The 26,914-nt window shown below is 35.4% G+C and overlaps 1 protein-coding gene across 8 annotated transcripts; it reads right to left on the bottom strand.

Moving 5' to 3' along the window:
• On the bottom strand, positions 1 to 26,844 carry LOC125683847 (tax1-binding protein 1 homolog). Of its 8 annotated transcripts, none has more exons than XM_056139436.1 (19): positions 26,741 to 26,832; positions 26,409 to 26,503; positions 24,980 to 25,286; positions 22,205 to 22,432; positions 20,713 to 20,783; positions 19,569 to 19,706; positions 17,427 to 17,570; positions 16,063 to 16,251; positions 13,699 to 13,836; positions 11,482 to 11,610; positions 11,084 to 11,257; positions 10,400 to 10,541; positions 8,941 to 9,027; positions 7,753 to 7,894; positions 6,212 to 6,368; positions 5,615 to 5,689; positions 4,496 to 4,670; positions 3,497 to 3,748; positions 1 to 1,836 (listed from the first exon to the last, which is right to left on the bottom strand). In XM_056139436.1, exons 3-19 carry the CDS (start codon positions 25,269 to 25,271, stop codon positions 1,508 to 1,510), a joined length of 2,862 nt encoding a protein of 953 aa, XP_055995411.1. In that variant the 5' UTR covers positions 25,272 to 25,286; positions 26,409 to 26,503; positions 26,741 to 26,832; the 3' UTR covers positions 1 to 1,507. The 8 variants fall into 8 exon arrangements, with proteins under 8 accessions (XP_055995411.1, XP_055995412.1, XP_055995408.1 ...); XM_056139437.1 differs by having other exon boundaries at positions 24,980 to 25,281; positions 26,741 to 26,807; XM_056139433.1 differs by lacking the exon at positions 26,409 to 26,503 and having other exon boundaries at positions 26,741 to 26,844.
• Positions 26,845 to 26,914: the final 70 nt, after the last annotated feature.

Genomic DNA, 26,914 nt, shown 5'->3' on the forward strand with positions numbered 1-26,914 from the left:
TTATGTATATTGAATTTAATTTACACTTGAAGGAAAATCAGTCTTATCACTAATACGTGGAAATATCTCGAACCTTTACTCGACTTCATAGTATCAGTTTCCTCTCCAAACATCAAAGTAAACATTAAATATTAATGATCCGTATAATTAAAATATGATTACAAAATAAACCAAGTTGCAAAGAAAAAGATTTTAACCACAGTGTTGCATAACAGGAGCTCTTAAGCTCATAAAACACAAAGTCATCCTCCAAATCTTGGATCCACCGGTGATTTGCTTTAGGTCATGTGACCTTTCTCACTGTTCAAACATCAATCTTCTGATTTCCTCGTCTATTTGACTAAAATCACTCATGTACCTTTACCATATACGAATCGTAAAATTTACCAACGTCAGGCAACGTGACACTGATAAATAAATGTTACATTTCAAATATTACAATTTGATTTTCAGAAGTGGCAAAAACTTACATAACAACAAGCATAAGTAAAATATTCATATCAATAAAGTTCTACTTTCATTCTCCTTGTACACTACTTGTGTTTGTAATGATAGACTAAATCTTCAGAAACTTGTACTTCATCCAGCAAAGTTTCAGATTAAACATTGTGTCAGAAATGCATTTATGACATGAAACAAGAAACACATCAAATAAAAAGCACATCTGAAAAGCAGAAGAAGAAAAATAAAGATATATACACACAATGCACATCTAAGTATACTTACAATCAGGATGTCACAACACTAACATACAGTAGATTCCTAACTGGTACACGGATTCATTATCACGTAATTTTGCGAGAAGCATCACTCGTAAAATAAAATTACTCTCTCATATCTTTATATTGCTTAAAACTCCTTAATCAACAGTCCGCTCACAAATTCATGTTCTCGCCTACGAGTCATTTCACGTCTACAAGTCATTTCACGATATTAAGTTCTCGTGTAAAATGAGGAATCTACAGTACTTCACAGAATACAGACTGATCAATTTGTATATAACGCAGAAAAGATACCCAGTACTAGATAAAGGTTAGATAATAATGACAATGTCTTCTACTATACATTGTCTATCAATCCACAAGGTAATTTCAGGAATCTCATCACGTACATCACAGAATACAGCACACCTTACATTTATTCAGTGATCAAACTTATTACAAAGACTGTGCACACTGTCTTATTTACATGTACAACAAATATTGTGTATATTGTTTTTATTTACATGACCAGTACGTGTGAAATCGATTGTTTCAATTACGATCATCTTTCTGAAGAATGGTTCCAGACCATCTTTCTACAGAATGGTTCCTGATCTTTTAAAACATTACAAACTTAATAGGATAGTGATATTTTTAAGAAGACAAAATGTTTTCTCGAAGATATGTGTAGTCAGAAGATGTGTTCATGTATTATGTGTATTGGGTACAGTGTATGTTTAAGTGTCCTTTATTCCAGATTCCGGTCCTTGTCTGGGTTTATTCCAGACTCCAGTCCCTGTCCAGTTTTATTCCTGGTTCTGGTCTTTATCCAGGTGCTGATTGACGTGAAATTCGAATCCATTGTCGTCCACTTCTTCTATCATGTTGTGACAGATCGGACAGATTTTTTGAACGTGACTCAGTATGTGAGCGTCAAAGTTGGCTTGGTCAATGTCGGCAGAGAATGTCTCATTACAAACTGGGCAGATCTTCATGGCCTCACCCAGTGCATCCTCGAACCTCTCCTCCCCATGACAGTAAGCAGGAGGGGCCGTGGGAACCACCACTTCCCCATCGTCTGTGACCTTGAAGTGGTTACTGCCATAGTTCACGCTGATTTCACTCACAGGGATGTCTGTAATAGAAAACATATCTTCTGAGCTACAACAAAATGTTTATACAATTCAGCAACTGACTATTTATTAAAATCACAGTATGAAAATCCATTCTGTTTAAAGGTGCATGGACACAATTTTGGATTGATAGAAATCGACAGTTTTTTGTTATAGAAATTGGTTGTTAAATTTTTTTAAGCTTCATTGTATAAAACACCCCATGATGTGAAAGACAAAAATTTAAGTAAGGTGTACCATGCTTGAAGGAAAGTTTTGTGAGCTAAGCTTTTATTATATTATTACTATTATCATTTTTGATTTTCCTTCCAATATTTGTATATCAATCTGCTAGTACATGTTGCACACATTTCTATCAGCTAGCTACTACAGAAACTGACTCCTCGGGTTCCTTGTACACTATACAAATACAAGACTAATGAAGCACAAATGGACCAGACTTTTTAACTGCACTCCTAAAAGGGAACTCAATTTTTCCAACATCCCTCGTAATGGTGCTTAGACGTGTCATATCTAATGTGTATTGCTGTTTGCGACATTAATCAATTTAATGGGAAAAATCCTAAATGTATGTAAAGTTTAGCCTTTTTATAACTAAATATTTTCATAAAATGCCATTTTTAATATATTGAGTGCTCAACGGATTTCTAGATAAAAACAAAGACACAAGTTTAAAGTGTTTTTATAACAACCAAATGCATTACATGTATCATTAATTTTACATGAATGTTACAGAGACTGGTTTATGCCTCTACTGAGAATCGAACCCATGACCTCTGGCACAACAATCCAGTGCTCTACCGATTGAACTAAAGGGTTAACTCACTAGCCAGAGCTAGAAGGAAGGCCATGTAACACTACCACAAAAATTTCTGAAATCTTCATGATGGATTTCCAACCTGTGACTTTAGTTCATATGGAGACATTTTTTGTTTAGTTTCCATGTAAATGCACTACTGATATCATCATTACATGGAATGATATGTTAGCTAGAAATCTTATTTATAGTCCATTTATCCACTTTATCAAGTAAAAATAGGGCACCGCTAAATGATAAGCCTGCATACATTATTGACCCAGGAATTTGAACAAGTAAGAAAGGATTATCCACAAAAGGATTTCGTCGGAGTTGCAATAACAATGTATTTTGCATTAAACAAATCTAAGTCCAAGGGCTGTAACTCCTTCAAAAATAGTGGGACAGCATTCCCCTTGTAATATGCACATCTACTTATTGTAATCTTCCTTTGTAATTAGTTTCATCAAATACCCCCAAAGCGTTTAAGAGGAATTGCGAAGAAAAGGTATTTGCATAAAATAAATCTACGTCCAAGGGCCAAATACGTCAAAAAACTACGTCAAAAATAGTGGTAGAGCATTCCCCTTGTAATATGCACATCTCCACATTGTAATCTTTTTTTGTACCAAGTTTCATCAAAATCTCCTAAAGGGTTTAGGAGGAGTTGCGAAGACAAAGTTAAAGGGACAGACAGACAGACAAGATGACAGCGGTATAACATAATACTCCCGTATTTTTATGCGGGTGGATAAAAATTGCTCATGTAAAGGCTTTCATAGACATAAAGATATCCACAGAAAATTTCTGGGTTTTTTTGTACAATACTATACATGTAGATTGTTTCTGTTAATTACATTCAGTACCTCCATCCATGAGAACAGACTTGACTGCAGAGAGTTTGGCAGATGGAAGTCGTTCTGGAACTAGTGGGGCTGGTAATGGCTTCAAGGGAACATTCTGGTCCTTGGTCACACCCTGCTGATCACCAGAGAGATGGTCCTGGTTGACTGATTTCACAGGAGCTGGTTGTCTGACAATGACTGGGTCAGGGTACACCAAGGGCTGTACAGTCCGGGATGTGGTATGGGTAATATTTGGGGCAGAAGCAGCCATGCCTGTACAAAATAAAGATTTTATAAATACTTGTAGAAGTTTTCAAACTTCATATCTATTCCATAAATCTATCATTTTGGTTCATGTACAGTGTATATGACAGAAAAAGGACAATACGTTTCAAAATTTACAAGTGTGTATTTTATACAAGTGTCATTATGAAACCGAGTTGTAATATTAAAATGATATCTGAATAATTCACAAAATATCTAAGTTGTTACCTGATATCTGTGTAATTCACTAGATATCCAAGTTGTTATTTTGATATCTGTGTAATTCACTATAATATTATGTCTAAATTGTTACCCAGATATTTGAGTAAATCACTGAATATTTGAGTTGTTATTCAAATATCTGTGTAATTCACTAGATATCTGAGTTTGTTACCTGAATATCTGAGTAATTCACTAGATATCTGAGTTGTTATTCAGATATTTGAGTTATTCATTGCATATCTAAGTTGTTATTCAGACATTTTAGTCATTTACATGATATATGAGTCGTTACCTGGATATCTGGTAATTCACTACACATCTGAGTTGTTATTTGAATATTTGAGTAATTCACTAGATATTTGAGTCTTTTTTTTAAAAATATTTGTGTAATTCACTAGATATCTGAGTCTTTGTTTGAATATTTGTGTAATTCACTAAATATCTGAGTTGTTATTCAGATATCTGAGTAATTCACTAAATATCTGAGTTGTTATTCAGATATCTGAGTAATTCACTATATATCTGAGTTGTTACCTGGATATCTGAGGGGAGGAAGTGGTTTTCCATCTGGTCCCTGGCATGGTGATACTGGGGGGTACACGATTGGAGCAGGGTAGAGTATGGAGCCAGGGTAAGGATTGCCATACATGTAGACAGGGTATGGGGCCCCAGGGGGGGACTTGATGGATGTTCGTGTTTCTCCTGGACCCTATAATGAATGGATAAAATAATTGTTAGAAAAATCATCTTGTTTTTGCTAAAGTTCGTATTAGCATTCCCAAATATATAATTTTAGTTCCTATTAATCGCTGAAATATGTATTAATTAAAGTCTTAGATTGAAGTTTGAAGTCATGCATGAAAATGATGATTAAAATTCAAATTAATCATCATGTGGAGTGCGTAATTCACAGTCAACTGGTCACATGTTACTAAAAAAAAAATAGGTGTGAAAAGAAAGCTCACATCTGACAAGTCACAAATAAATTCTGATACAGGTCTCCTTTTCACACCCAGAATTTTTCCTTGTCATTTACCGATTGTGAAAAAAATATCACAAATTTTTCAAAAATATTTGGAGAATGATTTTGATAGTCATTAATCGCATTTAAGCAAGACGTATGATCTACATGATATAAAGAGCTGTGGAAAATGATTTCTAGTTACATTCAGGAAGCCTTGATGACTGGAATGGATTTTAATGGAACTGCATTGTTTCCTCTGTTTACCATAACAAACTTAGCTATAAGCACACAATGGAGCTATTCACAACATCATGTGATGTAGATTAAACCAATTAAATATAGTCAGTTACATGTATGTTTCAAGTGGGATAACCTCATCAGGAATATTGGCTCTGAGATACATGTATAATCCTTTTAATAAAATTTAAGTGAACACATAATGCATCTTATCACCTGACATTTTCAGCATTACAACAATTACATGGTAAATTATGGTGAGGGTCTAACATGAGTTATAACAACCCCCCTTTAAGTGATATTCCAGTAAGCACATGTTCATTCTTGGTTGGCTGAATATTGAATCAGCAAATTATACATATTCTCTTGTTTAGTATCATTGTGTAGTGTTTGATTCATATCATATCATCTTGCACATAATTATATGTATTGTAATCTACAATTGAACTTACATCATGCAGTTTAACATTGTCTCGTAATTTACGATTCAGTTCTTCTATAGTTTGGTCTTTGCTCACCAAAAAATTCTGCAATTATTGAACAAGAGTCACAAATGTTGGAAATTAATAATATTCAGAAATGATCTTATGGGTGCTACATGTACATTCATTCAGAATAATTATATAATCCACAGATTGCCTCCAAAAGGTCAGCAGAACAAACAGATCTATTTCATCAAAAATAATTTTATAAGATTTGGACTCATCTTAATCAATGAGTGCATATTGGGAAATTGGATAAGAATTCAAACATATTTTAGTATCATGACTTAATTCTGCAAAACTTTAAACAGCCTTGATTTGTTCTGAAAAAATGTTAAAAACAGTTTTGACTTATTCTGTAAAACCTTAACAGCCTCAGTTTGCAAAGAATATAGCTCCTATACAATGAAGTATTCTAAGTGTGTGCGCTAAATATGAGTGATCATAGAGAAATATGATTGTCACAAACAGTGACTTACGGTTTAATTCCGACACAAATAATCATCATATATACAGAGACATGTGTTACCACACATCGTGTCCACTAGATTAGACAGCATTAATTACCTCCAAGGACCAGACTTTAATGTCTGTTTCTGAGGTAACCTCCTGCATGCGCTTTCTGAGGCGCTCGATTTCTTCATCTTTTTTCCTCAGTTCGTCGTGGAAATGTCTCCTAAGGACTTCCATCCTCTCCTTCTCCTCACTGTACATCTTCTTGTACCTGATGGAGAATAAAAAATTATCAGTGAACCAATCTTAGACACACACTGTAGGCTTAAAACACACATAGTCCACCAAACTTAGACACACACTGTAGGCTACACTTAGGCACACACTGTAAATGATGAAACTTCCTTATCGAGATATCCAACTTACAGATATCACCTTAATGATATCCTTTATTACTCAGTGATTCAGATTGGAATGCAATTTGATAGGACAGAAAGCTTAAATGATACAAAAATTATAGGCCATTTTGGCCTAACTCCATGAAAACTTTAGGCCCTAAATACATATGAAGCAATGCTGCAAAATAAACTCAAAACTTAAAAATTAAACTGACTTTTTATTTTCAATTCTTCAGTTTAATTATCATGACTGCAGTTAACTGTTTTGGAATTCTTTTCGGTCGTTCCTGTGTTGCAATGTGTTGTTTGCTGTTGTTATTGTTTGCTTGTTTTTCATTCCGTCGATAATTGAGACGTCACTAGTTGTAGGTGAAGTATCACAAATTTAGACTTATGCTGAGAGCTCAGGACCATAGCAGTGAGGGCTATTTAACGTGCCAACGCCCGTCACGACACAGTACCTCCGTTTTTAAGGTCGCATCCAAAAGACCCGTGATTCTCACTTCTAAATCTAGTAAATGACGACCGTTTGGCGAAGGAGCAATCACTAACCATGTTTACTTCTTAGGTTTGATGTGGCTATGGCACGAGCGGGAATTAGAGTCACGATCTCCTAGTTACGAAGCACTGAGCTACCGCAACCGGAAAATCTGATGTTTAATAGGGTTTGTTGCCAATCATGATCATCAAACCGGATTCTCTTTCTTGAAGCCATTTTTTTCAAAGCTTTCCCCCCGCTGATTGTTGCAAACACAAGCGAGATCAACAAGGGCACCAATTTTAAGTAATTTTGATTGGACGGGAAGAATTTTCGAAAACCATTCAAAATCTTCTTTACAAACGATCGAATGAGTACTTGTATTATGACAAACCAAGACGGATAGCGGTTATTTTCCTGAGGCCGATAAACACTAAAATATGATCGGTCATACTGACAGAAAAACGAAAATTTCATAGGCCATGTTGGCCTTTCTGGAGAATTTTAGTCGGCCATTTTCAATATTTATCGGCCATTTGCAGATGGCTGACGCCAATCCGAATCACTGTTACTGACATACCTAATTTACAAATATCTAAATTAATGAAAGCCTGCCTTATTGAGATACCTTACTCATAGATATCCCAATGATAAATCTTCCTTATCTAGATACCTAGCTTAAATATACATATCTCATTTAATGATAAACCTTTCTCATCTAGATACTAAACTATAGATATCTCACTGAATGAGATACTTTCTTTACTGTGATATCTTACTTGTTCTTTTTCTCATTTCTTTTCTGTAGTTCTGCAGACACATCATCTAGATCACTCTGAAGCTTGGACACGTCATCTACATCACTCTGAAGCTTGGTTACTGACCCTTCCTTGGCTGTTATCTCAGGCAATGACTGGGAATCTTCAGAACAAAGTAATAATGGCTGATTATTGAAGACAGACACTGCTGGACAGTTTACGGAATTCTATACAGTTATACTGGAAATGTAGAGATAGCAGGAGTATCAAAGATCAGCACTATGATAAAAACATGCAGATGGCAGTGGATTGGACATGTGCTACGGATGGATAAAAGAACACACCCATATGTAGCCCTTAGTTGGACACCAGAAGGAAAAAGAAAGAGAGTAAGACCGAAGGAAAAGAAAGAGAGTAAGACCGAAGGAAACATGGAGAAGAACAATAGAAAGAGAGAGGAAAGAACTAGGTTTTGGGTCATGGACAGAGGAAGCCAGATCAGCCCAGGATAGAAGTAAATGGAGAGGACTTGTTCATGGCCCTATTCTCCACGAGGGGAGAAGGAATTAAGTAAGTCAAGTAAGTCAATACTGGAAATGTACTACAGTGTATGTGCTTATAATGGCATGTACATGTACTGGAAATTAATATCAACAGAATGTTGGTTCTTAGCAGAAACCTGGGATCAAGTCACGTTCAAAGAGCTCGTGGATAGTTTGAAAAGCTCTAAAATATCAAATGGCTAAAATAAGTAGCGTACAGTAATCTTTGACTCAGGTGATACTGAACACAGACCTTTATCATACAAGAACAGTAATTGTTGGGCTTTTCATTGCATAATAACAGATTTCATTATAGATTCTATTGCAGCATATTCAGTTGGAATAGTCCGGTATCACAACAAACAGCTCAATTCACATTATAACAGCAGATACTGCTCATCTATCAATCAGAAATGTCCTTTTTTTTATCAGAATATGCTGGGGGTGAATATGAATTTAGACTTAAACCATTGCACACTGAAAACACAATGATCTGTTTGAGTGTTTACGGTTGCAAGCCAAAGCTGCAATTTTCCAGTCAAACAATTTGGTTTGAAGTTAAATAAGAGCTTGGTTTATGAAGCTGAATGCTGAATCTATTTTTGTATACAATAATACTGTTCTGTATCATGGACAAAAGTAACCACTGCTTTAAAGTTTACACTACCTGATACTGCTTGTGTCTGCATCACCTCCCGAGTCACCTCGGGTAAGGAATTCTGGAAAGAGTCCCTCGAACAATCCAGTCCCACTTCTGAAACATATCATCAAAGTTAAATCATCTAGCCTAACTTCACAAACACGATATCAAAATTATATTACAATGTATCTGAAACATTGAAACATAATTTTCAATAGTTTTCCAATTTTTTATTCCATTTGCTTCATACATCACTTATACCCTAACAGCATTAATATGTCGATCTTAGAATCCACTCCAGGCTATTTTGATGTACACATGTAAAATCTGTTTTCACATCCTATGTGAATTCATGATTTGTCATAACATATCATATATAAAGGCTTGGTCATGTTAATTTCACCATATTTTCCTTTTGTGAAAACAAAATATTTGTGAACTTCCAGTGTAGTTTGTGCAAGCTCAATTTTGGCAAATTTGACCCTATCACTATTAATCACATGACTTTGAAATCTTGACCTTTCCATTCACCAAATCTGAAGAACCTGTCTGGATTAGTAATAACCAAAGTAAAAATCATCATGTAAACAAAAAGACAAACAGATAAAAAAAAAAAAGATTACTACCTCCCCATTACCCCCAAATCTTCAATCTCTGGGAGCAGAGTAAAACAGTAGTAAACATAAAACACTAGTAAAAATAAAGCTGGGTACAGTACTTAGTCTCAGTTAAGTATTTGTTATACTTATTGTATACAGATAAATACTTATTATATACAGATAAATACTTATTATATACAGTACTTAGCCTCAGTTTAGTATATGTAATGATAAATACTTATTTACAGAACTTAGTCTTTGTTTAGTATATGTAATGATAAATACTTATTGTATACAGTACTTGTCTCTGTTTAGTATATGTAATGATAAATACTTATTGTATACAGTACTTGTCTCTGTTTAGTATATGTAATGATAAATACTTATTGTATACAGTACTTAGTCTCTGTTAAGTATTTGTTATGATAAATACTTATTGTATACAGTACTTGTCTTTGTTTAGTATATGTAATGATAAATACTTATTGTATACAGTACTTGTCTTTGTTTAGTATATGTAATGATAAATACTTATTGTATACAGTACTTAGTCTGTTAAGTATATTAAATACTTATTGTATACAGTACTTGTCTCTGTTTAGTATATGTAATGATAAATACTTATTGTATACAGTACTTAGTCTGTTAAGTATATGTAATGATAAATACTTATTGTATACAGTACTTAGTCTCTGTTTAGTATTTGTTATGATAAATACTTATTGTATACAGATATTAAATACTTATTGTATATAGTACTTAGTCTCTATTTAGTATTTGTTATACTTATTGTATACAGATAAATACTCATTATATACAGTACTTAGTCTCTGTTTAGTATTTGCTCTGATGAAAATTTACTGTATCATACAAGTATATATAATTACTTTTCTGTAACTTTTCCGCTGTCTTTTGGTATTTTCTCTTTTCAATGTATAGGGCTTTATACTCCTCGGCAGCCATGTTAAGTCGTTCCTTCAGGTCCTCGATTTCTCGCTTGAGTTCCCTCATGTGTTGAGAATTGTCCTTCTACAATTTGAAAACATGTTCACTGTTAACAAAGTGCACTTTACTATTAACGTTTTAGACAACCTCTTTAACGATAATGCTTTAGATGACTTTACAGACATTTACAGTGTGTATTGGCTGTTTTTACAGACCCCTAATCTTGTTTTCTTTAAGGTTTACCAACTGCTTCATATTCAACGTTTCTCTGCTTATTCACTCACTGTTGATCTCCGTGTAGCTCGGCTCCAGTTTGGAGTAAACCTATCCAACAGAGTTTTATCTTTCTTTTTGGTTACTCAACTGGAGTTCCATATATCCCTGCTCTGTCATCCTATTTGACAAGCTCTACCTTACTCTCTGGTTACTCATCTGGAGTTCCGTATTACACCCTCCCCTCATCCTATTAGACACAGCCTTAACTTCTGTTTTGGTTACTCATCTGGAGTTCCGTATTACACCCTCCCCTTATCCTATTAGACACAGCCTTACCTTCCCCTGTGGTTACTTGTCTATCTGGACTTCTACAGAGCCCTACTCTTTCATTTTATTTAACACTGCCTTACCTTCCTCTTTGATAACTCAGTGTGGAGTTCTGAGTAGTTCTGTTCCATTTTGGAGTATCTCTCCTTCAGACTGGCCTGGGCGAGCTTCAGACAGTGTAGAGAGGACACAGAACTTTCTGTTGTGTCCTTACTCTGGTTCAGCTCCTCAATCTCCTCCTGGAGCTTGTTCTTCTCCTATAGACAGACACACAGTATAATATAGTGTGACGACAGACTGTCAACAGACAGATACATATATAATGTACAGACAATACCCACAAATATTTGGCACTTTTCTGAAAAAATTAGTCTGAAATGTTGACAGATCTTATGATAGTGTTGATCCTTTTTTCCTGGCGGATTTTCATTGTGTTGAAGTACACTACAATGAATGTATTGCACCTATAATTCAACCTTACCTGTAGTGCTAGTTTGAGATCATGCTGGGTCGAGACAACTTCTGCTCTCAGTAATTCTGTTTCTCGGCTCATTTCATCTTCCATTTGGGCCAGCTGTTGTTTTAGGGCATAGCTTTGTCCCTCGGACCTCTGCAACACAATTCACATGCTATTATACCTTCACTTCGAATAATAGGTATCAACAGAACCAACATTAACATCCCAAACATCTAATACATCTTTTCATTATTTTTTCAATACAAATAGTTATTCTTTATAAAAATATAACCATCTATAAAGTGGCACCATTTTGCGTGAGTAAATTCCACTGAATCATTTAACATAAATTATATACTTTTATTAAGCACAGTATAACTTTCATTTTATTTTCTTGAGTTATAAAAGAGATATAAGTTAAGGTTGATTAGGCCAATTCAACTTTTAAAATTAGCAGATTATCATCTAGGGTCACAAAAAAGTATGGGGCGGGTGGGAGGATTTTATTTTTTTATTTTTATTTTCTGAGAAAAATATCAATGGCAAACAAGTAGTGGATCATTTAATGTCAGATGGACCTATGCTTATTTCACAGACGAATTCCAGGTTAAGCTTTAATTTCAAACACAGAAAGATATCAAACTTCAAGACATGAAGCACATTAGTCCTTTCCTTTCATTTACGCCTGTAAGGTGAGAAATTAAGAAAACCATAGTGTGATCTATTTTCTTCGCGTGGCTTTTTACGTTGCTATACCGGAAATGTAAACAAGAAGTGCAAATACCGGAGTCGGACATGAAAATTTTCCGGAAATCACAAGTTCCGCAAAATAAAAAAATTCCGGGTGGGCCGATTTTTAAGGGGCGGGCAGAGATGATAATCTATCAATTAGGTTAAATTGGCCTTAAGGAAATTTTGTTTGCACCATTCATTAGGCATTTACGTGTATATCATAAACAAAACAAGAGGTACTGTGAGCAATGCTCACTTAGAATACCCCCACTTACCCCAATCTCCTAAAGGGTGTTGTTAATAGGTATAAATTACCTCTTTCCTGAGTGTAAAAATATGGCATGCCTTTGTAGAAGAAAATGGAAGATATAGTCCGAACACATTTCCATGGCATAAACCTATAATTTTGACCTTGAGATCAAAGGTCAAGGTCATAGAGGTCATGAATGTACATGACACATAGTCTCATGGTGATACACCCATGTCTTATGGTATGACTATGTCAAAACCCTATAATCAATTTTGACCTTAAGGTCAAAGTTCAAGGTCATATAGAGGTCATGAAAGTAACCGACACATCGTCTCATGGTGATACACTCATGTGTCAAATATGGTATGCCTATGTCAAAGAACAAAGAAGTTATGGCCCGGACACAAATCCATTGTAAAAAAAACATTTAATTTTGACCTTGAGGTCAAGGTCATATAGAGGTCATGAAGTACATGACACATTGTCTCATGGTGATCCACCTGTGTGCCAAATATGGTATGCCTAAGTCAAAGAACAAAGAAGTTATGGCCCGGACACATATCTGCACAGACAGACGGACAGAGTGATTCCTAGATACCCCCCCCCCTCCGAACTTCGTTCGGGGGGTATAAAAATTTAACTATTTCACTTCAGCCTCCATATTTCAATGCAACTATAAATTAGTGCTTTTGGTTTGTCGCCAAAGGCGTTAAAGTATGAATTCCTCTACAAGAAGTGCACATCCTGTACAGATAAGTAAAAACTTCATCTCACAACTACAGGTCTTAAAATGAAAAGTTGGTTCCTCAACTACACGTCTTATAATGAAGACTTTATTTATTTTACAAGTACATGTCTTATAATGAAGACTTTATTTATTTTACAACTACACGTTTTATAATGAAGACTTAATTTTACAACTACACATCTTATAATGAAGACTTAATTTTACAACTACACATCTTATAATGAAGACTTTATTTTACAGCTACACATCTTATAATGAAGACTTTATTTATTTTACAACTACACATCTTATAATGAAGACTTTATTTATTTTACAACTACAGCTCTTATAATAAAGACTTTATTTTACAACTACAGCTCTTATAATGAAGTCTTTACTTTACAACTACAGGTCTTATAATGAAGACTTTATTTATTTTACAACTACAGCTCTTATAATAAAGATTCCTTCCAACAACTACATGTCTTATTATGAAGATTATGTCGCACTGATGACTACAAGTTTGTCTTACTTCCAGATCATTCGACATCTTCTTGTTCATCTCTTCATAGGATTTGATTTCCTCTTGCAGAATGATTTTAACTTTTTCCGCAGCATCAAGCTTATCTTCAGTGTTCCGCAGTTTTTCTGTCAGGGAGTCAATCTGGTCCTATAAATAAAACAGTAATTAAATGCCAGTTATATGTATCATGATTACCATGTCCATTGCAGGAATTATTTCTCACCTCTTGATTGATAGGGATTGAGTGATGTCACTAACTGATATGTAACTTGTTACCTTGTAAAACACCTTTATGTGACATTGTAATAGATCTTCATGTGACATTGTGATACGTTTTCATGTGACATTGTGATACGTTTTCATGTGACATTGTGATACGTTTTCATGATACGTTTTCATGTGACATTGTGATACGTTTTCATGTGACATTGTGATACGTCTTCATGTGACATTGTGATACATCTTCATGTGACATTGATATATCTTCATGTGATACGTCTTCATGTGACATTGTGATTTATTATACTATCATGTAAAATACTCGAACCTGATTGGTCGAGAAGCATTTGAAAAAACATATTGTTACCCTCTGAGAACAGAAAACACGCGCCCCAGAGTGATAGTATCTAGCAACGGGTAACAGTACTTGACAACGGGTGATATTATAAAAAATTATCACATGCGTCAAATTTATGTGTGTACGGTTCGCCGTAGATTGCTAGACGACGTCGTTTGAGCGTTTGTAATAAACGCGAGTACCCGCATCGAAATACTAAATATCGCATGACAGTGATTGATCAAATGTCAACAGACGTAAGTTTTTCTGCTTTCCAGTTTACATAACATTCAGTATAATAAAACAAATATTGCATGTAGTTGAGGGTAACATTGAAATTTTCACCCCTCGAGAAACCATTATCAACCTCAGCTGCGCCTCGGTTGACAATGGTTTTCTCGGGGTGAAAATTTTCAATGTTACCCTTAACTACATGCAATATTTATATAACGTCTTCATGTGACATTGTGATACATCTTCATGTGACATTGATATATCTTCATGTGACATTGATATATCTTCATGTTACATTGTGATATTAAATCTTCATATTACTGCATGTATGTAAAATATTTACATTCTTGTGTTACTTTGTAATAAACCATCACCTTATTATGTATGATACGTAATGTAACATCACATTACCATGATTACTGCTTGAAAAAAATGAATAAAATGATTGCATATCTGTTGTCCTCCTTGTTTTGAGTGTTGTTTTAATTTCTACATGCTTACAAACCTTGTCCTCCATGATTTGAGTGATGTTTTAATGTTTACATGCTTACAAAGCTTGTCCTCCCTATTTTGAGTGATGTTCTAACTTCTACACATCTTGTTCTCCCTATTTTGAGTGATGTATTAATTTCTACACACCTACAAAGCTTGTCCTCCCTGTTTTGAGTGATGTTCTAACTTCTACACATCTTGTTCTCCCTATTTTGAGTGATGTATTAATTTCTACACACCTACAAAGCTTGTCCCCCCTGTTTTGAGTGATGTTCTAACTTCTACACACCCTGCCCCCCCCCCCCCCCCCCCCTGTTTTGAGTGATGTTTTAACTTCTACACACCTTGCCCCCCCCACCCCCCCCCCTGTTTTGAGTGATGTTCTAACTTCTACACACCCTGTCCTCCCTGTTTTCAGTGATGTTCTAACTTCTACTTCTACACACCTTGTCCCCCCTGTTTTGAGTGATGTTCTAACTTCTACACACCCTGTCCTCCCTGTTTTGATTGAAGTTCTAACTTCTACACACCTTGTCCCCCTGTTTTGAATGATGTTCTAACTTCTACACACCCTGTCCCCCCCCCCCCCCCCCCCCCCCTGTTTTGAGTGATGTTCTAACTTCTACACACCCTGTCCTCCCCCCCTCCCCCCCCTCCCCCTGTTTTGAGTGATGTTTTAACTTCTACACACCTTGCCCCCCCCCCCCCCCCCTGTTTTGAGTGATGTTCTAACTTCTACACACCCTGTCGTCCCCCCCCCCCCCCCCCCTGTTTTGAGTGATGTTCTAACTTCTACACACCTTGTCCCCCCCCCCCCCCCCCCCCCCCCCCCCCCCCCTGTTTTGAGTGATGTTATAACTTCTACTTCTACACACCTTGTCCCCCCTGTTTTGAGTGATGTTCTAACTTCTACACACCCTGTCCCGCCTGTTTTGAGTGATGTTCTAACTTCTACTTCTACACACTTTGTCCCCCCTGTTTTGAGTGATGTTCTAACTTCTACACACCCTGTCCCGCCTGTTTTGAGTGATGTTCTAACTTCTACACACCCTGTCCTCCCTATTTTGAGTGATGTTCTAACTTCTACACACCTTGTCCTCCCTGGACACTGTCTGTTGTTGTTCTAGTTTTTTGCATGCCTCCCCCAGCTCATGTTTTTTCTCCTCCACCTGATGCTTTAGTTCTGCCACTTGAGCTTCCACCTTTCTATGTTCCACCTTCATCTCCTCCATCTGCCGTCCATATTCCTGAGCTGAACTCTCCGATGTCGTGAAGTGATTCTAAATCAAGCAAAAAGAAATACCAACATTCTAAATAATGTTTGTTTCAGCTGGTCAGTCATACATAATTTCTCTGCATTACATGGCCATCATACTCATCAGTTTAGTTTACACCTACCTAGTGTTGTTTCTCCCCTCACTAATAAACTTGACACTTTACTTACCGTTTATACTCGCCTATAAGTCGGTCCGCCTATAAGTCGGTTGTATTTTTTAGGGTTATTTTGTAGGAATTTGCCATTGACCCGCTTATAAGTCGGTACAAATTTTTGTCAGAATCGGTTGACAATTTCAAGTCAATGCTCTAATGTTTTTACCTATGTTTCAACAAATATTTCGAGAAATTGATAATTATGGGGTGCTCAATATCCAAGCCATATGTGTTAGGGGTTTAAATGCAACCCTTGATCTGTTATGGGCAATGATCCCTTGTTTATCTAAGCAATTATGGTCTCCTAATTATCAGTACCTGACACCGTGTTTACTTAGTGGCACGCGCCTCGTGAAAACTGTTACTGTGGGATTCGGGTATAATTCATTGTATCAACAATAGAGTTTTTAAGAGTCAAGAATGATGATCTAAATTATCTGTTAACAATATTCATTTTTTTATGAAATATATTTCAGTCGGTATAAATATGAATATTTTAATATTAAATCGGGTTCGTGATTCAATTTTATCGATAAACGATAAATGAGTTGAATTGAAAGTATTAGTTACGGGTAAATAATTTTTAACTAAACAAAAATATGTAAATACTTGTACTTTATACATGATTTTAAAATGCATAAACAATACACTATGTCTAGATATTTGTGAACAATAATCATTTGTGTGGTAGTCCATGATAATCGTCGGAGTTGTTTAAAAAAAACCCATTACATTACGCCTCCCAGAAAAATACCAATCTTCTTTGGACGCGTCTATAAGTCGGACATAGAGTTTTGGACCAAAAATTGACTCTCAAAAATCCGACTTATAGGCGAGTATATACGGTATACAGCTCCATTAGTTCCTTGAGAGTTTGGTTCTCACTATGAATTTCAACACCTACCTTATACAGCTCCACTTGTTCCTTGCGAGTTTGGTTCTCACTAGGAATTTCAACACCTACCTTATACAGCTCCATTAGTTCCTTGAGAGTTCGGTTCTCACTAGGAATTTCAACACCTACCTTATACAGCTCCATTTGTTCCTTGAGTGTTCGGTTCTCTCCAGCTAACTCATCTTTTTCTCCAGTCATTTTCATCAGGATGACCTGTAACCCCTTGAGAGCCTCATCTTTCTCTGCCAGCTTGGTTTCTGTATCACTAGCTTTCTGTAAAACAGCAAATCTATTGTCTCACACAGGATCCATCAATACAGAAATAAGACTTCAGAACATGTGATAAACATTTCTAGCTCTGCAAATTCCACAGACTGGTGTTCGATGTCAAGTGTGGGAATCATGTGTAACTCTACAGAATGACATTGTCTCATAAGTTTTCTACTTTAAATTTTTGTTCAGAATTATATCAATAAGGGCATAATAATACAATTTGTTATACACCTTCAGTTTTTTCCTATATACAAGATTGTTACATGAAGCCATGTCCCCCAACTCCTGTAAAATTTGTCGAATTAAAACTACCTATGATGAATAACAATTCTACAAAAATTTTAACAAAATACATTGAGCAATTTCTGGGAGTTGCATCCACAAAGTATTCCTATAGTGTAGCATGTACAAATTCAATGAAATCCCATAACTCCTGTAAAATTTGTCAAATTAAAATGGCGGCACAATATGATCAACTACATATGGAGAATTTGGACAAAATCCATTGTGCGATTTCTGAGGAGTTGTGTCCACAAAGTATTCCTATAGTGTAGCATATACAAATTCAACAAAGCACTATAACTCCTGTAAAATTTGTCAAACCAAAATGACGTAGCAAAATGATCAACTACACGGTGACTAACCATCCTACAAAATTTGAACAAAATATACCGAGCGGTTTCCCAGGAGTTGCATCCACAAAGTCAAGTGGGATAGATGGACACACGGATACCGTTATTTCTATGTCCCCTTTTGCGTTGAGGTGGGGAGCAAAATTTAGAACCAACATTCATACTGTTAAACCAACTCTCAAACTCGGGATCTATTGACCAGTCCAATTGTTGACCGGGCAATAGTCTGCCCTATTTCTATTGGCTCTACAAGACATGTGATTCTTGGTCTGCTACTACGTTTATGCAATGGGAAGTTTCACCAATTTAACTGATGATGAAATACCAGAATTTATTAGATGGTGAGCAGAAACATAAAAAATGCAATCTACATTGCATAAAATACTTTCGAACAATATATCAATGAAAAGCTATTAATATTAATTAGGATATTGGGTACGTTTCTCTTAAACATGTGGATATGGTGAAAAGTGTACGCAATCAAATTGTCCTGTTCGAAATAACAAACCATGTGCATCTAATAAAAACAAAACAGTTATAGACTGTGTCCTTGGACAACAGCTGTTTTTGTTTGACCTGAGAACGGATCTGTTGCCCTCAGCCGGTCAAACAAAACAGATGTTGTCCTTGAACGCAGTCAATAACTGAATAGTGTTGACAGTGTTTAACCTACTAACTTCCTCACACTACAGACTTTTGACAGTGTTTAACCTACTAACTTCCTCACACTACGGACTTTTGACAGTGTTTAACACTCTAACTTCCCTCACACTACGGACTTTTGACAGTGTTTAACACACCAACTTCCTCACACTACAGACTTTTGACAGTGTTTAACACTCTAACTTCCTCACACTATGGACTTTTGACAGTGTTTAATCTCTAACTTCTTCACACTACAGACTTTTGACAGTGTTTAACACACTAACTTCCTCACACTACGGACTTTTGACAGTGTTTAACACACTAACTTCCTCACACTACAGATTTTTGACAGTGTTTAACACACTAACTTCCTCACACTACAGACTTTTGACAGTGTTTAACACACTAACTTCCTCACACTATGGACTTTTGACAGTGTTTAACACACTAACTTCCTCACACTACGGACTTTTGACAGTATTTAACACTCTAACTTCCTCACACTATGGACTTTTGACAGTGTTTAACACACTAACTTCCTCACACTACGGACTTTTGACAGTGTTTAACACACTAACTTCCTCACACTACAGATTTTTGACAGTGTTTAACACACTAACTTCCTCACACTACAGATTTTTGACAGTGTTTAACACACTAACTTCCTCACACTACGGACTTTTGACAGTATTTAACACTCTAACTTCCTCACACTACGTACAGTTGACAGTGTCTCCTGCTTTGTCTGTAGAGCTTCCTGGGTTACCATCATGTCCCGGGCCTCTTGGTTGAGTTGCTTGATGTAGTTCTCTCCAGCCATCACCTGGTCCTGTAACCTTTTGTTATCCTCTGTCAGAACCTGACAATGGTGGGAAATAATGTTTACTATGAGTTCATGAGAAGGGGGGAGGGGGCAGAATCCATTGGCCAAACTTCTCACCCAATCAGTTGCATTAGCCCAAGTAAACTTCACATTCCAATTATATGACAACAGCCACTGCCCTGAAGAAGGGAGGGGGAACAGGGTCTGAAAAAATTTCATTCAACACCCACACACCCACTCTTGTCCTGAACAAGCTTTAATCTCCAATACATGAATATGCTTATATTATTTTGACAAAATGTAACCTTTTAGTCCTAAAAAGATAATTGAATTTCTGACCGTTTGTGTTATGGTGTAAACAAACTTGAACTTACATGTACACTACATTAGGATGTTTGTATATTAATTTCATAAATTGAATGAATGTGCAGATTGTGAGATAATAAGTTATTCCTGTGTAATACTGCAAACCCTTTGTTTGTTCCCACCCTGGCACTGCAGGAGTTATGGTTTAAACAAATTTGAATCTATACTATATTCAGAATATTTGCTTATCAATTCAATAAACTATACTCTTATTCAATCGTTGCAGAGATAGCCAAAATCAGTCTGGAGAACAGTCAAATCCCTGAAATTTGCTCTTTTAAAAATAGGTCAACAAAGCCCTATCTCAAACTTAATCTTTGGTCTTCTTCATTTGTGGTGGAAGAAGTGTAGCAGGTGTAGACTAGCATTATTTTACTTGTTACTTTGAGGTGTTATTTTCATTGACAAATGAACAATATTCCACTCTTTTCCAAAGACTTTAAATACTTTTCCCAGTTTACAAGTTTAAGCAAACTTTTAAATAAAATAAACAATTTGTTTTTGTCCTGGTGCACCAGCAAATATGTGTGGTGCACATGATATAAAGTGAGGAAGGTGACACAAAATAGTGTCAGCAAAATCAATGGTCAGTGCCCATAGCTGTCTGTCCACTCTCACAGTTTGAACAACAGAGGGTCTCTCCCATACTAAATTAAGATAAATCGATGGTTAGTACCTGCAGCTGTTTGTCCATCTCAGACAATCTGGACAGTAGGCCATCTCTCTCACACTCCAGCTCCTTCTGGCCTGTAGAGAAAAAGATCATATCAACTTACTATTCTGTGGTCATTAAAAGTCATGATTTTGCCAAAAATACACTTGCATTTTTTCCTCTTATGAAACAAAACAACAAAACTGTATTCCAATGATCCCTTGATTTTATGATTCTGCTCAATCACAAAACCCCATAACACATCCTCAATAATACAACTTGTTTATTTGAGTTTCTAAACTATAGAGACTTTATAAAAATTCAACAGTTACTGTAAATTACCTTTCATAAGAAAAAACTTTGTTTTCAGAAAAATTCACAAAGGTGTCTTCTCATGAAAACCAAGATTATACATCTATGTATACATGTATCATGAACATTTATTTCATGTACATGCACATATAATTTTTATACATGTATACTGTTGAAAAGAACATCTCATAAAAGAATTTCACAAAGTAAATTTGCAGAAAATATAAGTGATTCAGTGTGTCATTGTACCTAGAGCCATAATCTTTAGGGCTGAAAAAATTCACCAAAATATTGATACTGTTCAATATAAATGCTTGATTCAATGCCTCGATTTTTGGTTCAATATGTTTATTACAAACGGGTTCAGTAAAATATGTCAGGTTCAGCCTGTACTTATTATATTTTTTACCTGCATAAGGGACAAAATAGCGTCGAATAATGTTCAGACTGTTGTTTGCCTTGAGTCTGACGAATATGATTATGAACTTTATCAGTTTAAACTACAGAGCTATCAGTCATCTTACCATTTGGCAGTTTGTGAACACTCTGCTTTTAAAATTAAGATTTTGAATCTTGGTTATCAAACTTTTCTTCAATGTCATTATTGGTTTCTTCTGTAAATTGTATCATATTGAAAGTAATGAATCGTCGCATAAGTATTGCAATATGTATCATTTCATGAAGGGGGCATATCATTTCAGCTCTAATAATCTTCTGTTTGAATGGGAGCTTATTGTTTTATATGAATCTTCACTAAAACCAGAGTTTTCTGCTCAAACCAGAGCTTCCTGCTTATCCCAAATCTTACCTAGAACCAGAGCTTCTTGCTTAACCCAAATCTTACCTAGAACCAGAGCTTCCTGCTTAACCCAAATCTTACCTAGAACCAGAGCTTCCTGCTTAACCCAAATCTTACCTAGAACCAGAGCTTCCTGCTTATCCCAAATCTTACCTAGAACCAGAGCTTCCTGTTTAACCCAAATCTTACCTAGAACCAGAGCTTCCTGCTTATCCCAAATCTTACCTAGAACCAGAGCTTCCTGCTTAACCCAAATCTTACCTAGAACCAGAGCTTCCTGCTTAACCCAAATCTTACCTAGAACCAGAGCTTCCTGCTTAACCCAAATCTTACCTAGAACCAGAGCTTCCTGCTTAACCCAAATCTTACCTAGAACCAGAGCTTCCTGCTTATCCCAAATCTTACCTAGAACCAGAGCTTCCTGCTCAGCCTGAAGCTTCTGAATGTTTTCCTCCAGTACCATGGTCTTAGAGCGGATAACTAGCATGTTTGTCTCTTCATCGTCCAGTTCCACAAAGTCATCAGCACTGGGATTTTTAAACTGGAAAGGTGTGCTGGCCCCACGAATTTGTCCAGAGCTGGTGACATAACAGAACTGGTAAAATTCCCCATCTTCTCCCGGAAGCTTATGAGCTGAAAATGTACAATGTATAAATAATTAAAAGAACTAATCCAGTGAATTATCATATCTAAGATGACTTACTTGGTTGGTAATAAATCATGTGTAGTTTTAAATAAATATTACATAAATATAAGATTTATATTTTTTGGGGGGATGGGAGGGGTTTCCCAATGGAAAATATCTTAACTTTTTCTGCAAATCCCAAAATCTGCCCAAAAATTTCCAAATGTAAAAATGTCAAATCTTAATTTTCGTGATGACAGTAAACTTAGGCAATGCCAGGACAGTTAATGAAAGATATTTTTCTGTTCTTTTAGTTTTCAAAATTGAACCTTACAGGGTTAGAATAGGTCCTCAGTACCTCCTTGCTTGTTGTAAGAGGCGACTAAATGGGGCAGTCCTTCGGACGAGACCACAAAAACCAAGGTCTCGTGTCAAAGCAGGTGTGGCACGATAAAGATCCCTCCCAGTGCTCAATGACCATAAGTGCCGAGCACAGGCCTAAATTTTGCAGCCCAGGTTCACCAGCAGTGGTGATGTCTCCATATCAGTGAAATGTTCTCGAGAGGGACGTTAAACAATATTCAATCAATCAGCTTTTGTATCTTTTGCTCTAATTCATGACAATATAAACATTACAATTTTTCTTTACTTTTCTTGAATATTTAACACCCCCTTCCCCAAGAAAGATGAGTTAAAGAAGAACCCATGCTCTACATACATTTATGTATCTTTTCTACAACAATGAGAAATTTTCTGTTACAAATACATGTATAATACTGAAAAAAAAAGAACAGAAACTAAACTTTTAGATCAAACTATTTAATAATGTCAACAAATCACTAGAATCAATAGACAAAATTAAACCCTGCTGAACAAAATATCTGTCAATTTTTAAATAACATCTTACTGATAATTGTTAATGATGAAATTCATTGTCAATTTCAGATTAAAAAATGTTCAAAGAAGATCGTTTGATAATTTCCGACAAAAAGTTATATTCTAATAGGTATGTTGTACGTTGCAAATTTAAAGTTGGAAAGAATTGAATGACATTATCAAAGTTGCTTTGACAATATTGTGTTTCATTGAATTGAAATATGAACTGTCATTGAAGATGTGTAGAATTTGTATTGAAACATTCTCTGCTCACACACAACACCTATCCTCATACAGTTATACCAATGATTCAGTACTAGTACTGTATAAACAGCAGTCTGAGAATTTAACTTTTAATGGCATAGACAATATGTCTATGTCTTTTTGATGTGGCATAGACCATTGGCATTTGGCATAGACCTGACCAAAATTTGACGACAAAAATAACACATATATCGAGAAAAAATAGTTATTAACAAACTTTGGGTTTTTTTTTTATTCAACTTCATATTCCATTTCCAATGCTACATTTAATCTATTGATATTTGTCCTCGCTTTCTTAAATTTTCATTTTGCTTATCATAATCATAATCACTGTCCAGAAAATACTTTAACTGCAGAATCATATACATGCCGTTTGTTTGACCTTCACCTCAAAATTATTTTTGCTAAGTTGAACGTATAATATTTTGTTTTGACATTCTTGCAATACTTGAATATTTGAGAAATAAAGAAAAATTAAGATAACTCTATTTATATTGTTGTGGAAAATTTTTGTTTAAAAATCGATCCCAATACAATTCATCAATGCTGATAAAAAAAAAAAGCATCGACACTTAAAGACATACCAATCGTATGTTGAAAAATTTGTCTAGAGCACTAGTCATAATCTTCAAACCGCTTAGACGCTTAAGTTGTATACTCTAAAATTAACGGAGGGAAATCCAGGTCACAAAAATAGATTTTGACGATTGTAAGGGAAAATATTTATTCTAAGTGCATTATCACACACGTATCATAATTATTCCTTTGTTTCTTAGAATTTGGCATAGACAATTCGAGATATCTTATTTGCACATGGCATGGCCCGACCTCATTTGGCATAGCCGCGGTCTATCGGTCTACCGTTAAATTCTCAGAATGAAATAGTACAACTTCAGATTTCATTGGTTAAAATCTTGCAAGAATATCAAATCTGATTTAGTACATAAAAGAGTTCACATAAAAATCAAACCAAAACATTTAAACTGACTAAAATCCTTAAAATTTATAAAACTAAGTGGTTTGATTTTGAGATCTGATTTTTCAGAAGTACTTAGTCTAGTGATGACAGTTTTTAATCAATGAATAATTATTGTTTTTCTTCTTTCTAATATATGAATGGGATTTTTTTTATATTTATAATGTTATGTCAGATAAATGTTTCAGAAAATAGTGTGTGAAGAAATTTATAACTATAAAGGCAAGGATTTTATGGAACGGAAAAATTGACAGTTGTACTGTAGTCAGAGTCTAGGAAATGTAAGAATCAGATGAAATTCTGGTGGAGGTGGTACTACCACAAATTTCAAACATTCCTATAAAAATACATCTGTCACCTATCTTTTTAAAATTCAAAGGGGCACACTAGGTAAAAACACTGCCTTCTAAAGACATTGAGATAATACTTGATGTCATACCTGGAAATAATATACTGGATTCCACTTCCTTCCCTGCCTCGTATCCTGCTGGTGTCTGTGCCCACTCATAGTAGTAGTAATCACGAGTCGTCATCCAGCCCACTTTGTACAGACCAACCCAGTCTCGTGATGTTGGAATGAGGTCAGGGGTTATGGTGTAGCGGCATTCAATGTGGGCATCAGCAGGGTAGGTCTCGGGAATGCACTGAAAAACCACTGCCGCAAACTCTGGGCGTTTCTGGGGAGATGCCTCCCTTGGTCGGGACAAATTTCCTGTTGTCTCCTCTTCCATGTTTTTTGTTCTGTTCTACAAAAGTTTAAACTGCTTACATTGATCAACATCGAGTTGGCAAGTTTATAAATAAATGAAGAAGAAAGTACACACACTGACACAGCCAAAAATCCAAACACTGAGCTTCAGGATAAATTTATAATGACTCGTGTGATAATATTTACCAGCCCTTTTAAACCATAATATGTATACGGTGTGACCGTTGGACCGAGCGAAGCTGCAGCATGTAATGGTCATTGGAGTGTCCCAAGTGGTAATCATAATTCCGTCAAGTACGGTAGATTATGATTCATTTAAAAATATATATTTTTAATGAAATTTTCCTTGCGTTGATAACCCAGTAAGATCTCAATATTAAAGGGGTTTATATGGGGAGAACAGTTTTACAGGATCCGCCTATCCATTGGGCGCGGGAAATAAAACGCAAGGCGACGTAAACTGTGCATTGTGACGTCACATTTAGCCTCGACTTTTTTCTCTTTTTCAAAGCAAACAATTATTTTTACAACAATAATACATTCCGTATGCAATGAAAAAGGTCGTTATAAAACTAAACAAAATTAACCAATAAATTCAAAATGGTAAAAAAGTAACCGTAATTTTATCGCATATTCTTATTCAAAGAAAATCATGAACTCGTTCATCTATTTAGTCGTATTACGGTTTTATATGTAATTATTTGCTAAAACCTGTTATAATGATAATTATACTATTTACTTTGAACAAACTGAGTGTTTAAATTACGAATTGCACGTCAGAGTCTTCTATTATTGGCATTCAAAATAAATTACGAATAACTGTTGAAGCAGGTAATGAAAAAATAAATGGCGGCGCCCATATGGATCACGAAAATTTCAGTGAACGTATATAGAGATTATCTCTTTTTCTTTGGCTGAATTTGACTTTTTTCTTTTACATACGTGTTACCTTTAGAGCCTTGCTTCGCGGACGGGCCTTTGGCCCGTCCGAGCTTTGCTCGGTATAATTGAAATTCAATTTTTTATTGATGTTACCACATAACTGGCATATATTGATTTGACACACTGACAAATGAAACTGAAATATAGGCCTACACGTTAAATATAACAAAATAAGCCCAAATCACATGTTTTCGTTTATATCCAAATAGGCCCCTACCTAGAAAATTGTTTTCCCAAGCCTTGCCAAGGTTACAAACTGTAAAGGATCTTATTATGAAGACACGATCTTCCGTATAACAACAAATACGCTTCCTAAGGGATATTCATAATCATAAATATGTTGTAATATGTATATTGCGTGTGAAAGTTTATCAATTCTAAAAATAGATTGTAATTATTTGTAAACACAACAGTATTTTATAAAGAACCCCTTGTATCAACGGATAAAATTGAGATTTTTCGCTAAAACACTACACAAAATATCAAAATAAGTACATGTTATTTATATTCCCTGAAGTTTAACAAATGTAATATCTAACGAAAATTTACCTTCCCCGTCTAATGACGACGTTCTATTTTTGTTGTGACGTTCTGAGAAGTAACAAAATACACGCATGCGTAACTTTCATAAAGAGTAAGTCGTACAAGCAGTTCGTCTAATTCGGAACATTTTAATGTCACTGTCGAACAAACAAAAAAGTAAAATTGATCATTTCTTTGAAT

The sequence above is a fragment of the Ostrea edulis genome, chromosome 6 (assembly GCF_947568905.1).
Source record: "Ostrea edulis chromosome 6, xbOstEdul1.1, whole genome shotgun sequence".
Classification (NCBI taxonomy): Eukaryota; Metazoa; Mollusca; class Bivalvia; order Ostreida; family Ostreidae; genus Ostrea; species Ostrea edulis.

What these genes read in the sequence shown, in the direction of transcription:
- LOC125683847 (XM_056139433.1), bottom strand. Translation starts at nt 25,271, where the DNA reads ATGGAAGAGGAGACAACAGGAAATTTGTCCCGACCAAGGGAGGCATCT. An exon ending in AACAAATGGAGCTGTATAAG is followed by an intron (nt 16,252 to 17,426) that starts GTAGGTGTTGAA and finishes TGCTTGATTTAG; the next exon opens with AATCACTTCACGACATCGGA. An exon ending in ACAATGTTAAACTGCATGAT is followed by an intron (nt 4,671 to 5,614) that starts GTAAGTTCAATT and finishes CATTCATTATAG; the next exon opens with GGTCCAGGAGAAACACGAAC.